This window comes from Podarcis erhardii, assembly GCF_964252035.2.
Source record: "Podarcis erhardii genome assembly, chromosome: Z".
Lineage (NCBI taxonomy): Eukaryota > Metazoa > Chordata > Lepidosauria > Squamata > Lacertidae > Podarcis > Podarcis erhardii.
In genome coordinates, this window is record NC_138504.1 from 25,455,739 (window position 1) to 25,473,423 (window position 17,685).

The following is a 17,685-nucleotide window of genomic DNA, read 5'->3' on the forward strand; positions in this document are numbered from 1 at the left end:
CAAGACGAAAACGTCTTGCGGGTTTGCTTCCTTTTTCTTAAAGCCGTTAATACCCAGGGAATCCGCGCTGCGCAAGACAAAAAAATCGCAAGACGAAGCAACTCGTGGAACGAATTAATTTCGTCTTACGAGGCACCACTGTAACAAGAAACCTTAACAGACTCACAAAACTGTCTCCCAAAGAGCTGAAATAGTAAGAAGTGGCTGCAAAGCCCATGTTTACAAAGCATTAACTTTACAAAACATGGAAACCACACTGTGAGCACTGGCTTTGCAACCACTCCTTAGAGTGTGATTTCCATATGTTGTAAAGTTATTCCAAGGATTCTTTCATTTTTTTCCTCCTGAAGCGTGTTCATCAGCAATATTTTAATACATATTGAAACAACCAGCTTTAGCCACTGTTAATTTATTTTCTTATCAGACACATGCTAGTAAGAAAATCTTAGAATCCCCCCCAAAACTGCTATCCTTGTGGATTCTGTCACCCGTCAAGGGTGAGCTGTAAATTTAGCACATCTTAGGAATGCAAGTGATTTATTGTTCATAATTTCCATCCTAAAACCAACATGACAATCTTAATTCCTTTGTGGTGGGGAAGGTATATGGTAGCGCTCTGGGTTTCGTTTTCTACAGCTCAATGCACAAGATGCCACTGTTTATATTCAAAACTCTTCTTTTCATTCTTTTCTTTTCTTTTCTTTTCTTTTGGAGAAATTCACTAGGTCCCCCCTTGCCTTTTGTTTTTGTTGTTTTAGAAAGCCAGTCTTTTAATAATTTCTTTGGCCACACTATGCTTTCTACTTTATCAAAGGGACTTTGAGAATCGTCCCCTCCAAAAAAGATCTTCCTGTAATTTGCATTGATAAATATTACAGAATCACCCTGGGAGTATTTCCTTTTCTGAATTTTTAAAATTGAATTTTAATAACAAACAGTCTGCAAAAAGAAGAAATGAAAGAAAACATAGGTTGGTGGTTTTTTTTAAGAATAAGTTGTCACAGTTGCAAAGAAGAAGTAATACAGGGTACAGCTCTGTGATTTATGAAGCCATTAATAAGGCATACCAAGAGGAAAAGGAGGTGTGGTCTCAATTAAAACAATTACAAATTTTTATTTTGTAAAAATAAGATTAAAAAACAACCCATTGTACTGTATTAAATCCAGAAACTCACATAGAGCCCAAGTTTGTTTGTCTGTTACATTGCCCTAAGAATTCATGCCATCATCTGTTTGCTGTGCTTTTTACTCCTGTCATTGTCAGCCTTGGTCCTTGTTTTAATTACCCATGCTTACTATGGGGGTTGCCTGCCTGTTGGTATTCTTCCAGAAAGTTGCGCTGGAGAGACATTTTTCATATTATTTTAGCAAGTGGTATGAACAGCGCAATGTCAGTAGCATATTTGTGCTTCCGAATCTGCTTGATTGCTTTTTCAATACACATTTGTATTTTAAAGGGGAAACCTGGCAAGGACGGAGAATCTGGTCAACCTGGCTTGCCTGTGAGTCTATTGCATTTTTCTTCCTTCTATAATGACCTTTCACAGTTTAAGTTTTTTGAGGATTGATTTCTTCTCTCTCCATCATAGGGTTTGCCTGGAGGTCGTGGTATACCTGGTTTTCCAGGAAGAGATGGAGAGAAAGTGAGTATGTTTTGCAACATGGAAAGCTCATTTTATTTGTTTGTCTGAAGTATTTTCACCCCACTCTGGAGCCAAAAAGAACTCTTCTAGTTGGCTTGCAATCTAAAATAGGCTCCCAAGGTGTGGTCCGGGGATCAGCAGTGGTTTGAAAGTTTTGTTCAGGTAGCTTGCAACAGCATCTCTCCAGAGTGGCTTCAGTGGCTACTTCATCATTCCCAGGTCCTTGTGGTCTGTGTGGAAGGTTTGTGGGATGGACCAGAAATGACAGGGGGAGGCTCTGCCTTCCTCAGAGGAATAAAGCCATAGCTCGCAGAAAGTCAGGGGAAGGTCTCTAGGCTAAGTGGTCTGCCAAGAAGATCCTTGACTATTTTTGAATGGTCTGCAGAGGGCGGAAAGTTTGAGAACCAGTAATATAAAGGGCATGATACAAAATGAAAATTGGTTGATAGGGAGCAGGGGGGAAATGAATCCATTTCTTTGATGCAAAGTTCTTAAAATGGCAAGAAAACGACAGCAGTTCAAGGAGAAGAGGAGGTAAAAGTTACAGTGGTACCTCGGGTTACAGACGCTTCCGGTTACAGACGCCGCTAACCCAGAAATAGTGCTTCAGGCTAAGAACTTTGCTTCAGGATAAGAACAGAAATCGTGTGGCGGCAGCGGGAGGCCCCATTAGCTAAAGTGGTACCTCAGCTTAAGAACAGTTTCAGGTTAAGAACGGACCTCCGGAACAAAGTAAGTTCTTAACTCGGGTTACCACTGTATACTGTGTTCTTAGCAAGCCAATGGAATGGCCCTGCCTCCCTTGGCTCTCTCTGTTTTGACGGAATAGCGTCATCTTAAGGAGACATGCCTTGGTAGCTCAGTTGGTGTTGTGGGTTCAAGCCCCATGTTGGGCAAAAGATTCCTGTATTGCAGGGGTTTGGACTAGATGACCCTTGTGGTCCCTTCCATCTCTATGATTCTGCGGGGGCTTGGTGGAGCTTGTTTCTTAGCAAAGTCAAGTGAGTGGCCCTGCTTCCCTATTAAACTTGCTGATTTTTTTTTGGGGCAGGGCAGTAAAGGTGACGCTGGTCTTCCTGGTCCTCCTGGACATGTAAGTTTCTGCCCATTCATTCTGTTTCCTCCCTCCCTTAAGTTCCCATGTGGCATGTTGATTATGTTCATTTAATTCACTTACTTTTAATGTTTTGTGTTGTAATTGTAAAATGTTACAAAGTGGTATTATACAGTGGTACCTTGGGATGCAAACGGGATCTGTTCCGCATCCTGAATGGAACGTAAGACACGACGGTGCATCTGGGCATGCGCGGATCACGTTTTGCCACTTCCGCGCATGTGTGTGATGTCATTTTGAGCATCTGCGCATGCGCGAGCGGCGAAACCCGGAAGTAACGCACTCCGTTACTTCTGGGTTGCCGCGGAGCGCAACCCGAACGCGCTCAACCTGGAGCACATTCAACCTCAGGTATTACTGTATATTACATCAGCTACCGACACCACCACCCCACCAAAAAACCCTTACAAATATATACCAATACACAGCTTTTTTTGAAAATGAGCATGGTCTTAAAATGAATAATACTTATAGATATTTTGAAGATGACCTATTATGTCTTTGCAGGAACCATCCCTTTGTAAATATCTATCCCAGTACAGTGGTGCCCCGCAAGACGAACGCCTCGCAAGACGGAAAACCCGCTAGACGAAAGGGTTTCCGTTTTGGAGGCGCTTCGCAAAATGAATTTCCCTATGGGCTTGCTTTGCAAGAAGAAAATGTCTTGCAAGTTCCTGCGGGTTTTTTTCCCTCCCCCCCTTTTCCTAAGCCGCTAAGCCGCTTATCAGCTGATCCGCTGATAAGCCGCTTATCAGCTGATCTGCTAAAAGCCGCTAAACTGCTAATAGTGCTAATCCACTAAGCTGTCAATGGGCTTGCTTCGCAAGACGAAAAAACCGCTATACAAAGAGCCTCACGGAACGGATTAATTTTGTCTTGCGAGGCACCACTGTATGCTAAAAAATGATTCTAGTTTTCACAGTACACCATGATCTCCACTGGTTTGCTCCCAGCCTCTGTGAAACATGACTAAGTACTAATTTAGCTTGATAGAATCTCTGTCCTTTTCTGTGTGTGTAACTTTCTTTTAATGGAATATTCCAGGCAATTCTAAGGCCAGATAGTGGAACAACGGTGGGACCAAAAGGTAGTAAAGGGTTGCCAGGAATTCCTGGAGACAAAGGAGAACGTGGATATCCAGGCCAACAGGGGCCACCTGGCCTACCAGGTTCACCAGGTAAGACCCTTGAGTGTCTGGAGCATTACGACCAAACACACACGAAGCAACTTCTCCCCAAAGCCAGTTCAGGGCTGATTTGGATTTGCACCCTGATTTTGTTCTGGATTCGGCCAAATCAGTTGCCCATCATCCCTAGTAGGAATTCTGTTTGTTTGTTTGTTTTGAGATATTTTATAATGTGACATCAGCACTCTCCAACAAGGATCTCACTGCCCTGCTTAAAGGTAAAAACCTGGGATCTACTGGAATCTTCTCACCATCCAAGCCCGTAGTGATAAATCAGACTAGCACAAGTGATTTTAGAGTTGTATTTAAGCTACAGCTATAACAGAACTGACAGAGTAGAGAATACGAAATAAGGAATAAATAACACAAGGTTCTGACATGTCCTTCTTGCTTTTCTCCTGTGCTTACTTTGACCGCATTCACACCTGACATATAAAGCATTATGTTCCCCAGGCATGCCCAATATGCCTTACTTTACTTCCGCTTATGTTGTAACTTCCTAACTGCTTTTCTATGATGAAGTGTCCCCATAATGCAGAGACCCCTTGATTATAATTATGCTGCATTAGATGCAAAGACACACACCTACTTTACCTTGGCCTCTCTGATGGTTATGATTATTTATTATTGATGTTATATATCACATGCAGTTTGGCTCTTTTCCTTGTCTGTTGGGCAAAACCAGGGGGTGGAAAGAAAACCCAGAGTTGATTTTAAGTATATTATAATAACCAAAAGGCTTTACACAGAGGTATTTGTAGAAGCTCTCTCACTCCCAAGTTGATCTTTTAAAAGGAAACATCACCCACAGGTGTGTTTTCTTCTCTCTCTTATACAGCTTGATTTCCTTGTGTTTAGCTGTGAGATTTCACACCTGTACAACCCAAATGCTTTCCATGTGTCTGAAACTCTTACTTGCCAGCCCTTGTTGGGAGTGCCCATTTTAAATAGTTGCCTCTTGATAGAGCAACTTGCAAAAAAAGATGCTTTGCTTCATTGCCTGGTTGGTTTCCCTTTGCTTCTCTCTAAAAGCGTCCTAATTTTGAATTACAAAGATGCTGAGATCTTTTCTCATTGCAGGAATTCCAAGTGTTGGCTCTCCTGGTATTCCTGGTTTTCCCGGTGAGAGAGGACAGAAGGGGGATCAAGGCCTTCCTGGAATCCCAATACCAGGGCCACCTGGCAATGATGGACAACGAGGCTTACCTGGCCCACCTGGCCCCCCTGGCCCCCCTGGAACTACCATTCCACCCAGTAAGTAATGTTTTTTGTCTATAAATCAGTGGCTAAAATGCTCTTCATTTGAGGAATGGCTAGCTGGGTCTTCTATACACGCAGTCTCAAAGCTTTTAGATGGCTCATGAATTCAATCCCTACCAACTCCAGGTAGGACTGGGAAACGCTCGTGTCTGAAACCCAGGAGAGCTGCTCCCAATCCGTGTAGACAATACTGAGCTAGAAGAACCAGCTTCCTAAGTAGCTTGTCAGTCTTACATGGGTGGATGGAAGATGGAGCAAACTTACTGAGCTTTGGCTCATCTACCCATAAGTTTTCTTAGTTCTTGAACTGCATTTGCTTTTCCTTTCAGTTGACAGACTCTGTGAGCGAGGACCCCCTGGCCTCCCAGGACTCCCAGGAGAACAAGGATTTATGGGGGAGAGAGGCCAGAAAGGTGGGTTCCCACAATGCCATTGATTTTTTTTACTTGTCTTTCATAGGCTGTGGTCCAAAGAGTGGTTTAGGTTCATGTAAGGAAATTCCACTGGTCCAGTCCCAGTTTAACTTCTCTCCACCCACCATCATATTACAGACTTCTCCTGAAATTCCATGTAGTTTCCAAGGAGTTATCCATGTGATTTCTTTGGGTGGGTGGGACTGTTTGACAAAAGCATATCTAAAGCCTTTTGGAGGTCACTAAAGTAGTTTCATCTAGACATGCTTCAGGATGCACTGATAGGAATTTAGTTATCCACTGGATAACTAAATACTCCAATGTAGTTTTTGGCTTTTAAAGGCTATCAAAATACATTCAGAAATGGTTAACAGAAAATCCTATTTAATATTTAAAAAATATGCCGATTTTTTAAAAAATCTAAGATTAATGCAGAAACAGAATGGAATAGTCATAAATGTGATAAAGGCCAGGAACTTGATTTGCCCCTCCCCCTTTTCATCTTTGTATCCTGTCCACTGTTTTTAGAGCTTATTCCACCACCAAAAGATGTGAATTGGGACAAGCATCAGCAGTTTTAAAGCTTGTTTTGTATGTGGATGTGATGACTGAATGTGGTGGATCTAGGGGAGACATTTAATATCACAGACTGTATCCATTGGCTGTAAAGTTTTGATTGCTGTTTTGTAGTGAGATCTTGCAAGATATATCAATGTCTACATAAGTATCTAGTGTTTTCTGTTGAACTTTGACTGCTAATTCAGGCTTTCTGCAGGTACGTATTTGTAAGAAACCAGAGCTATTAAGCAGAGTTGTGTTGATCTGTCCTGCAGGGTACTTTACTCACACTTGGAGCAGGGTTTGTCTTATTTCAAGGGAAGTGTTGAAGCAGGGAAGGTGGAGTTTGAGACTAAGCTGTACTTAAGGAAACAGTGCATAGTTAATTTATTGTGCCTGAGTGCCAGACAGCTATTGCTTTTCCGTGAGTGCACAGACTGCTACTCCAGTTCTTCTCTAATACTTAGGCGTGCATGCCGAATATGTACAAGAAGTCTGCATTTGAATACTTAAATGTACTCATACCCATGGGAAATGATACTCACCTCTTTATTTATGTCTTTGTTTCCAGGTGATAAAGGAGACACCTGTTTTAACTGCATTGGATTTGGCACTTCAGGCCCTCCAGGGGAGAAGGGAGTACCAGGTTTACCTGGAAGCCCAGGTATACAGTGGCTGCTTCCAGCCTTTATCCACCTTTTGATTATTCAGATTTAGGACTATGTTTTGATTTGTTTGCTTTACAGTGATGAACAGCTTTCTAAACAACAACTGTGTATGTGTATTGGGAGAACCATGACACACTCTATGTGTAGCTAAGGGATAAGTGTTTGCGTGTTGAGGTCCCCAAGCCACCCCTAAATAAATTCACACTTCACACCATAATTTTTGTTTAAGGTTTTTGGCATAATTTTGGCCACAACTTTATTAAAATACAAACAATGTGAGTGGTTGCTTAGGCATTGGTTACGACTATCTGTCCCCGCCCAGGGACAGAACTGACATCCGCAAGCCTGCGAAGTCAGTAAGGGCAAACATTTTATGGGGAGTAGATGGAGCTGGGTACCAGACCCTCACCTCTCCCCAAATGCTCCCAGGGGCTCTTGCGTGGCTCTATCCCCCTTTACAGGTGAGCCCCTGGATTCCTTTAATGGAATACCCTTGCAGCAACAGCATTGGAGGGGCAGGCACACCCAATCCATACCCCTCCACCAACCATTTTTTTCTAAAACCAATGCCTAACCGCAACCTTACAAGTTGCTACGCAGTAGGCAAAAACCAAATGGCATCAGCCAATCAGCCAAATGGGCAAAATTCCTACCAGGCCCCTGCCCCAAAAGCAGACAACCCCATGACAGGCATAGCAAGGTCAAAATGCAACAAACACCCTAAAATTAGGGAGGGTGGGCCGGTGATCCGATGCACGCAGTGAAAAGAGGAAGCTCAACGCTGCGCGCAGGAAATATATTCAACTCAGGCTGTCACTCAAAATTGGCAACATCAAACTCTTCCCCAATCACACTTTGGGCCAACCAAAACCAACTTGCCCAGCAACAGGAGGTGTCTGGTTAACCCCACCACAACCTGTGCTCTCCATGAAGGAGAACACACTTTGTGGGCATATTTATGGACAAAGCAGGCAAGCTGGTTAATATTCTAGTACATCTGCTCACAGATACCTTTTGGTATTTGAATGTCCCACAGCTTATTTCCTTTTCTTGTGGTAAGTTTGATTGCTAGCAGAAGCAGGACCAATGCTTCCCACATGCCATGGTAGTACACCACTGTGGAATCAGACCACCACTAAGGATATCTATGAGATTTTTTCCATCTGAATTTCATCCTGGATTTGGATATTCCAAATCATCTGACCTTGTTTCCAGAGTGGCATGTGTTTTCAGATTGCCTTTCCTCCATTTTTTATATTGGTCAGACGACTGTGCATGCAAAGTACGCCAGTTTTTGGTTTGCATCTTAGCTCTGTCTCTCTGTCTCTTCTTTTTTGCACAGATGTGCATTAATTTGATCACAGTTCAAAAAGGAATCTTGAGGTGACAATGCAATTGCACCAGGTCTCCCTTTTTGTGCTGTCATTTAATCAATGCACACCCTAGAGTCATGCAAAATATCCGGATGCATCCCAACAAAGAACCAAAGTGGGACTGCTTCAGACAGATATAAGAAGAACTCCAGGGTGGAGAGAAGGGAGTGTGAGACCTGTTTTGGGACTGACAGGTCTAGTTTCTAAAGAGAGGTGATGATTTTACCAGAGCTTTCCAGTCAGAGTGTTCTGCACTCCCCTAGGACATGTGCAACTGGGTTATGCAATCTTCCTTTTCACACTGTGTTTATGTGCATAGGTAGCCTATTAAAAAGGAAAGACGGCAACTGAAATCTGTCAAACTACAAATTCTGAAATAAGTTTTTAACACCCCCCCCCAGTTTAATTGGAAGGTAGATCATGGGGCAAAGCAGACCAAGAACCACATGCAGTGGAAGGGTTTGGGATCTGTCCATCCTTAACTGCCATTAGCCATAAATCATCCCCTGGACTAAATCTAGGAAACAGTCAAATAGCCTTTGTAGTGACTACAATGAGCATTGCATCATTCCCCTGTGAGGTTTTCTGGGAGTCTTCTAACATACTATCCACAAAGAACACTTAACAATTTGCATTGCCCATGTCATGCGTAGGCCGTTTTCTAGCTGCTCTCACTGATTTTTCCCTCCCTCCTTTCATGATCAGGTTCTATTGGTTTTCCTGGGCCGAAAGGTGATAAAGGAGTCCCTGGCCTTATTGGTAGTGTTGGACCACAAGTAAGCACCATTAATTGCTGTTTGTTGGGAGCATGGGGTTAGAGGGAGAAAGTAGGGGAAAATATGTGCAATCCTAATTACTGCAATAGTAAAAATTTTTTATCTAGGGTCTTCCCGGCCCTCCTGGTTCTCCTGGACGTCCCGGTGCAAAAGGCGATCCAGGTGATGTTCTTGCTTTCCCTGGATTGAAAGGCGAGAAGGGGAACACTGGCTTCCCAGGCCCTCCAGGTCTGCCTGGGTTAGATGGATCTCGTGGACAAGATGGACTGCCGGGTCTTCCTGGGCCCAAGGGGGAGCCAGTAAGTGAATGTGAAACCATTGCACTTCCATTTCGACCAAGTGCAATTTGAGAGTGTTTTAAATGCTAACAAAATGCAATGGTCATTGAGTACTTAGCCAGTCTTCTGATGGCTCCCAATATTGGCAGCCTCAGTGGTGGCTGGGGCCCAGTGGGACTGGAAAGTTGGAAGCCATGGAGGCCAACAGTAGGTGGAGCCAAACCCCATGACTGGCAGAGCCAGGTAATTTTAGTTTTGTTCCCATCCGCCTGTAGATGAATTCTGCAAGGATAGCACTGAGGGTAGAGGTTGCATTCTACACCATATGTTTAAAGCACTATGACACCACTTTAAATAGCAGTGGCTTCCCCTAAGAAATTCCAGGAGCTGTTAAGAGTGCTGAGAGTTGTTTGGAGATCCCAATTCCCCATACCCGAGCTATAATTATCAGAGTGGTTTGACAATAAATACCTTTTCAAAGGGAACTCTGGGAATTGTGAGGAAAATAGGGGTCTCCTCTAACACGACTCAGCACCCTTAACAAACTACAGCTCCCAGAAATCTTTGGGGAAAGCCACTACTGTTTGAAGCATCATCATACTGCGTTAAATGTATGGTGTGAAGGGAAAAGGTGACAGGTGATGCCACCTCCTGACATGGTTGTAAGTAGGAAGTCAGGAAGGTGGAGGCTGGTTGTGTGCAGACTGTGGTTGGTGGGGCAGTGCACCATTGGCCCAACCTCCACCGGTAAGAAGTAACATTAATAGGTGCAGCTTTTACATACCATGATAAACTGGCATAACGTCCTCTCAAATGCACAGGTGGGCCATATTCCTCAAGGCAGTGCTTGCAGTGTGACTCCATTATCTTCAAGTTGAATGGCATTTTTGCATCTTAGCCTACTGCCAACCCACAGCTGCCATTGCTCAGTGGTGGGGGGCCACTGCTTTGCATGCAGAAGGTCCCACGTCAACTTGCTTTTAACTCTGATTTGTGCAAATTTGGTGAAGTAACTAAAGAAATAATCTGCCACAGCAGATTACACACACACACACACACACACACACACACACCCCTTGTGGCTGATAATTGAAAGAGGAAAAGTAATTCTAGTACTAGCACTTACGGAAAGGCTTAAATCAAATAATACTGTAATCTCTTATTATGTTATAAAAAGCTTAGATGTGTTGAGTTTTTTTGCAATCAAGTGGTATATAAATTGTGTTAAATAAATAATTAATGATATTATTATTCCCATTGGGCCTAAATATTTGTTATTTCCTTTATATGAACTGCATTTTTTCTTATTTTGTTGTTTACAGTCCTGAGCTTCTTTGGGAGGAAGGGCAGGACAGAAATTTAATAAAATACATGTTAAACTGTGTCATTAATGGATAATACAAAAGTGTTAATTTTATTTAATTTCCTCTGAGCCTGCATCCATATTAGTTAGTCCTTCTTATCTGAATCCTAAGGAAAGTCACTGACGATTACAATTGCTTTGTACATTGCAATCTGCCCCACCCACCCCAAATTGTGGGGACAAAGAAGAGAATGGCTATTTCCATTACGCACTCATAATCTGGTGAACCAGGTTTGATTCCCTGCTCCTCCACATGCAGCTGCTGGGTGGCCTTGGGCTAGTCACACTTCTCTGAAGTCTCTCAGCCTCACTCACCTCACAGAGTGTTTGTTGTGGGGGAGGAAGGGAAGGGAGATAGTTAGCCGCTTTGAGACTCCTTAGGGTAGTGATAAAGCGGGATATCAAATCCAAACTCCTCTTCTTCACTTGCCTTGGGTAGCTTCCCATAGATTTCCCATAGATTTCCCATAGATTTCAAAAGAGCTTTGTTCAATCCAAGTGTTGGGGGGGGGGTTGGAGTGAGCTACAAACTCATTTTACCAACTTTCCCCTTGTCCTTTTAGGGTGGCATCAGTTTCAAAGGGGACAGGGGACTTCCTGGTGATCCAGGAATTCCTGGTATTCCTGGTGATCGAGGGCCTCCAGGATCTCCTGGATTTGGCCCACAAGGTCCCCCAGGCCAGAAGGGCGTTCAGGGTGTTTCAGGGCGCTCAGGAGCCCCTGGAGGTCCAGGTAAGTTTCTTTGTCTTATTTGACCAAACCACAAAAAGGAATGTTTGCATCATTGGGTCCAACAAGGATCATCCTTGCTAACACTAAAAAAAAAAAAAAAGAACTCTAAAATGATCAATTTCATGAGATGATCTGTTGTTGCCGCAAAACTTTTTGTAACTCATCATTTAGCTAGTTTAAACCTTGGGGACTTCTTTTAACTTTTGTAGCTGAGTTATCTAAAGATGATGTAAAGATAATGTCATCAGGTAAGAGAAAGATCAAAGCTGTCTTCTAAAACAATTATATAAACACTTGTACAAAGCCTTGCTTGGGAATTCTAAGAAACCAAAAGAATCAGTGCAGTTTTGAAATCAGTGGTTAGAATCAGTGCAGTTTCAAAAGATTCAGACTGCCATCTTGTTTAAAAATGGTGTCCCAACTGTAAACATTGACAAAAACCTGCTCCTTGATCCATCCTTGGCACCTTAGTTAAAAGGATACAGTGGCAGATAATGGGACAAACTCTTTTTTGCCTGAGACCATGGAGAGTCAGTTGCCAGAGTAGACAATAGCAAATAGTCTGACCTAATGTAAACACAACATCCAGGATGCAGAATGAGTTGCTGGGGTTTCCTGGGCCACTTCTGACCGCATGTGAGAAAGACTATAATAATTTGTCAAAATGCATAATAAACAAACAGCTTTCTGAAAGGTATTGATGATGGTGATAATGAACATGTATGTATTGCCCAATACTACTACTAGTAATAATGATAATTCTTATTAGTATTATTTACATTTATACACTGCTATTAATTTGGTCCTCTGTGCAGTTTACAACATTCAGAAAATATGGGATATAGTTCAAAGGAAAAACAAGCTATAAAAGCAATTGCAAAAAATATAAATCAGCACATAAGCTATCTAAAAGCCAGCAGAAACACAGTAATATAAAATCAACTTAGAATCAGCATAAAACCTGTAATGGGGAAATAATTTGGTACAATAAGTTAAATACCAGAAATGTATGTCTGTTGTAAATTAAAAGACCTGGGAGAATTTGTGGTGATGATATGATGTGTAACCTGTAGATGAGATTCAGACCATCGACTGGGGTAAAATGAACCTAATTCATGCACTGTCAGCATCCGTGTGAGTCTGCTAACGAAGGAAGGAAGTGCACAGTGGGAAAATGTGGCTCCTTCCCACTCCAACATTACCCCAGGCTGGTGCCTGGAGACATCAGTTTGGGAAGTAACTTTAGTAAGCCTTAAGCAACCTAAGTCCTGTATACTTGAAGGACCAACTGCCTGAACTCTTATATTCCAGCTCAATCACCGAGATGATCTGTAGGAGCATCGCTGGTTGTCCCATGAGTCAGTGAGGTTGATTTGACAATATGAAACTGAGCCTTCATTGTTAATAGCCCTGTCCTGTGGAATGCTCTTGCAATAGATATCTATCAGGTGTTGTTGGTTTAGATTTATAATTGTTTGCTATTATACATCTACTGCTAGGGCCCAAAGGGGAACCTGGACAAACTATCACAGAAACAGGATCTCCAGGTAACCCAGGCCCCCCAGGCAGAGATGGTGAAGTTGGCCTTCCAGGTAAATAAATTTGTTGTTTTTCCAAGTGAAATACTATTATTTACATTTTTGTAGTGGGTTTTTTTCCTAATTCAATTGTTCCTGTTTGCAGGTGATCCTGGACAGCCAGGGGCACCTGGATTGCCAGGCATCCCAGGCTCAAAAGGGGATCCAGGATTACCTGGCATTGGACTTCCAGGCCCACCAGGAGCCAAAGGTTTGTCTCTGTCATATTCTATGATGCCAGGGTGCTGTGGTGGCAAGATGCCTATAGTTAGTCTGTGGAGAGATGGGTTTAAAACCTTGCCCAGCCACAAAGCTCCCTGGATGACCCTGGACCACTCACTATCTCCCAGCAGTAACCTACCTTCTTGTGATGATGAAAGAGGTCCTGCTACATAGGCCACCCTGAACTCTCCAGAAGAAATTGCTTTTGGATCATAGACGTCAGAAAAACCTGATACTCCCCTGTAGGGTTTAAAAAAAACAAATCTGTCTGCTACAGTAGTCACGTGTTTTATTTTTAATTGGTGTGTTTGTATTTTTGTGGAAATTCTGGCCTCTCAGAAAGGAAATGAGAGAAGGTTTAGAAAAAGTTGGGATTTATCATTATCTGCCCCACAACAACTTGTCTAAATCCATGTTTTAGATATAAATTGCTGGTTAATCATATCTGATTGGTTCTGTTTGGAGATAACAGCAGAATCAGGATATGGGAGAGAATCCCATCATATGAAAGGACTGAGCAAGAAGATCCTAAGAACACAAGAGCCCCGCTGGATCAGACCAAAGGCCCATCTTGGTCCAGCATTGTGTTTATCAGAGTGGCCAATCTGCTGCCCCAATGGGAAGCCTGTAAACTGTAAATAAGGGCAATAGTGCTCTCCAGCTGCTCTTCCCCAGTGACTGGTACTCAGAGGCATCTTGCCTTATTAATCCATCTGCAATGTCAAAACTTTAGCAGTCAGTTTGATTTGAAACAAATTGTGTTAACAAACGGCAAAAACAGAAGCTTGCAGAATGCCTTTTGAAGATTACTGATGCTTCGTGGTAGTGAGCTCCAAACCCTCTTCTTTGTTCTTTTAGGATATCCTGGGTTGCCAGGCCTTCCTGGTGTACCAGGAAACCCTGGAAGAGCAGGTCAGGATGGACCTCCTGGACTTCCTGGATTAGCAGGACAGAAGGTCTGTAAATGGGTTCTCTCCATTTGCTTGGGATGTTATGAAGAACTATTGCATGCAATAAAAACAGTGGGGTTGGACTCTTCTGACAGTGCAAGCGTGGTCAAACCTCCTGGTCCTATAAGTTACATTCATAATGCTTATATGGTTAAGTACTAAAAGATTGTTTGTTTGCTCCTGCCCAAGGTATGATAGGGGTTTAGTGGTTGGAGTCTTCAGTACTGCCTCCAGTTAATGGGAGTTTAGAATTAACTAACAGGCACTTGGGTACCAAGTGGGAACCTCACAAATGCTAAAGGTGTCCAACACAAAATTCCTATGCCTCTTTCTCTGTAATTTACTATGCATTACCCACTCAAGACAAACTACTGTGCTGGCAAATATAATACACTTCTGCAAAAGAAAAAGTTATAGCCGTGTACTTTTTCTTCTTCTTCCCCATAATAGTGAAAGGGGAAGCACAAAACCTCATTCTACTGGATCAAAATTCAGATTTGGACCCTGAATAAAATTGGACAGCCTCTGAAGTGTTTCAGATCAAATAATGCTCTTTCCAAAGTATTGAATTAGGGTCTGAATCAAATCTTGTGGTCAGTGCATACCCTTAGTTTGTACTATTAACCACAGTTTAGAATGTTAAACCATAGTTTGAACTTACAAAAATATTGCAACAAAGTATGGTTTAGACCTGTTTGTCTGCTTTCCTTTCCCATCTACTCAGCACTCATATTTCTGTTGTTCAGCAATAACCATTAATATAATTTATTAATTTAGACATCATAAAAGCCACAATGATAAAAAGTGATGGTTTGGAAAACTCACTTTGAAGCATGGGCTCTAGTTTCTGGCTTTCGGGCCAATTGCAAACCATAGTTTGCTAATTCGAACATAATGCGAGAATGTAGTTAAGCTACATTAATTGTTGCTTGGTGTGATAGCTGAATTATCAAGTCAAATGTATACTTATACCCCATTTCAGTAGTTACTGTAGTCAAGAAGGGTTCACAATAAATATAAAAGCCACAGGAACAAAGCAAGAATGTTCTGAGTTATTGTTTGACTCTCTTTCTTATGTTGCAAGGGGGACCGTGGTTTTGGTGTTCCAGGGCCAGCTGGGCCACCTGGGCCACCGGGTTTCAAAGGAGCACAAGGTCCCAAAGGTGATTTCGGCTTTCCAGGAAACCCTGGCCTTCCAGGACGGATAGGTTTTGATGGAACTCCAGGGCCTAAAGGTACAGATACTGCTAACTTTATGCTACCAGTCAGTGCAGACAATACTGAACTAGATGGGCCAGTGATTAGACTGTATCAGGCAGCTTCCTGTGTTCCTGTGCTTATGGAGTGTTGTGCTCATAAGCACTTCTGTCCGGTCTTTGTTAAGATAGATCAGCTCAATGCCATCTGTGGTTAAGTAAGCTTAATCATGGTTTGATGTGATAGGTGACCTGACAAACCTTGGTTTACAGTTCCCTTAGTTACCTGTATTGGAAACAGTGGTTTTGGAAACCGCGGGTTGTGCTACCTATGAAACAGTGGTTTTGGAAACCGTGGGTTGTGCTACCTATGACTTGGCATATCTGAAATTGAGAAACTGTAATTAACTATCAGTGTTCTGCTTCATTGAGACTGGTTGAAATTACATCTTGAAATGTTTGCAACCTTTTAAAGATTTGATTTGTTGGATTTTTCTTTCCAGGTGACCCGGGGCCACGTGGCCAACCTGGGTTACCAGGACCTCCAGGGATTCCAGGGATTGGCGGCCAAGGCCCACCTGGGGCTCCAGGGCCTCCAGGACCTGTGGGTCCACCAGGTAGGTCTCACAACAACTGGCCTGTAAATGGCATCATCCCAAATCCAACACATTAGAGTAGAAAAAGAGGAAATTCAGACTGACCATCCATTTGACTTTCTTCCATTATTCCCTTCCATATATAGCCTAGAGTTTTCCTAAACTTTTTGTTGCACTGAACAGGCTGAAGTGAGCCCTAAAATAATCAATATGCTTATTGCCATTTGGGCTGCTTTAGAATAGCTGGTCCATACTTACATGAAGCAAAATTATCCCACAGAACATTAGTAGTTCCTAGCTGGACTCAAGAGGCTTAAACTCTTCATTGTACCAGTGCAGATCTGGAAAGAACTGTTACCTTAGATCACAGTCACCTGCTTCCTGACTTCCATTTGTGAAATTTGTTCAACAAAGCTTTTTGTATTTTATGAATGAATGAAGAAGGTTCTGGATCCTGATCTTAGGTGAATTCTCAATGCGGGATTCAAATGATGGTGTGCCCTTAACATATAAATTATTATAATAAAACTCCTGTCCACAGAAAGCTAGCAGGTAATGGGGAAAACCATTCTAGCTTAGCCTTCTCCCTAACCTACTAGATTTCTATGCAGACAAAAGGAACACTCCATCCTGTAACCATCACAACTACAGTCTGAAGTCGCACAGTCTAAACATAGGCTGAACCACAGTGAAGTGAGTGAAATGCGGTTCTTAAAAGACTTACAAGCATTACCCCTTCTACTTAGAGGGCAATTGACTGGTGTACTGAAGGAAATTTAAGTCCAGGTATATGGAGTGTCATCACAAGGACATTGGGTTGCAGTCAACGTAACTTCTACTCAGAGTACACATAAGCTAGTCATGGCCATTAATTTCATTTGAATCTACTCTGACTAGGACTAGCATGCGATATACAAACCATTGTTACTGTGGCACAAAATCAGACTGCAGACTCAGTGATCTGGGAGTAAGCCCCATTGAACTCAGTGGGACTAACTTCTGAGTACATATCTTCAAGCAGAGACTGGGCAGCTAAGTTGTTGTTGATGCTCTTGTGCTTATTTCCCTGCACTGAGCAGGAGGTTGAACAATATAAGATTACAAAGTTCTCACCAACTCTATGAATCTATGGCAGAGCTTTCATGATGGTGACACACTTTTTAGACAATCATCATTTTGTGACACAGTAATTCAGTTTTACTAGCAAACTGGAGGTTAAACTAACCTGTTTCCAGTCCCGGGAGGAGCTCAGGGAGCTTTTGTGTGATGCACGTATGCACAGCAGCCAACAAAAAATGTGTCACAACACAGAGTTTGGAAGCTCTGATCTATGGCTATATCCACACTATACATTTTAAGTATTGTTATACCACTTTACGGGTCATGACTTCCCTCAAGAACTGTAGTTAGGAGACTTGTTAGAGCTACAATTCCCATGGGATGGGGGATTAATTATTAAACTACCCTGGGGGCTCTTGCTCTGTGAGGGGAATAGGGGTCTCCTAACAACTCTCAGTACCCATAACAAACTATGTTTCCCATGGTTCTTTGGGGAAAGCCATGGTTGTTAAAGTGGTATAAATGTATGGAGCTGATGTTGTCATAAATGTATGGTTCTGATGCTGTTATTCCACTATCAGTCTCTAACTGTACCTTGAAACAGGTGAAATTATTGGCCTACATCAAATTTCTGCCTACCATGGACATAATTTGCTTCACCTTTTATGGTGTCTATAGATTATCCTTCCCCTCTTCTGTATGTATAGTTACCTCACATTTA

At 42.4% G+C, this 17,685-nt stretch overlaps 1 protein-coding gene across 1 annotated transcript in view; it reads left to right on the forward strand.

The window, feature by feature from the left end:
- Nucleotides 1–17,685, forward strand: part of COL4A5 (collagen type IV alpha 5 chain) — a 135,773-nt gene that overhangs the window by 71,476 nt on the left and 46,612 nt on the right. Inside the window, exons 16-30 of the mRNA XM_081846897.1 lie at nucleotides 1,458–1,502; nucleotides 1,590–1,643; nucleotides 2,695–2,736; nucleotides 3,802–3,934; nucleotides 5,024–5,197; nucleotides 5,533–5,616; nucleotides 6,746–6,838; nucleotides 8,921–8,991; nucleotides 9,099–9,290; nucleotides 11,196–11,364; nucleotides 12,864–12,956; nucleotides 13,048–13,152; nucleotides 14,022–14,119; nucleotides 15,198–15,348; nucleotides 15,813–15,926. Coding sequence (XP_081703023.1) covers nucleotides 1,458–1,502; nucleotides 1,590–1,643; nucleotides 2,695–2,736; nucleotides 3,802–3,934; nucleotides 5,024–5,197; nucleotides 5,533–5,616; nucleotides 6,746–6,838; nucleotides 8,921–8,991; nucleotides 9,099–9,290; nucleotides 11,196–11,364; nucleotides 12,864–12,956; nucleotides 13,048–13,152; nucleotides 14,022–14,119; nucleotides 15,198–15,348; nucleotides 15,813–15,926 — 1,618 coding nt within the window. The remainder of the gene's footprint in view (nucleotides 1–1,457; nucleotides 1,503–1,589; nucleotides 1,644–2,694; nucleotides 2,737–3,801; nucleotides 3,935–5,023; nucleotides 5,198–5,532; nucleotides 5,617–6,745; nucleotides 6,839–8,920; nucleotides 8,992–9,098; nucleotides 9,291–11,195; nucleotides 11,365–12,863; nucleotides 12,957–13,047; nucleotides 13,153–14,021; nucleotides 14,120–15,197; nucleotides 15,349–15,812; nucleotides 15,927–17,685) is intronic.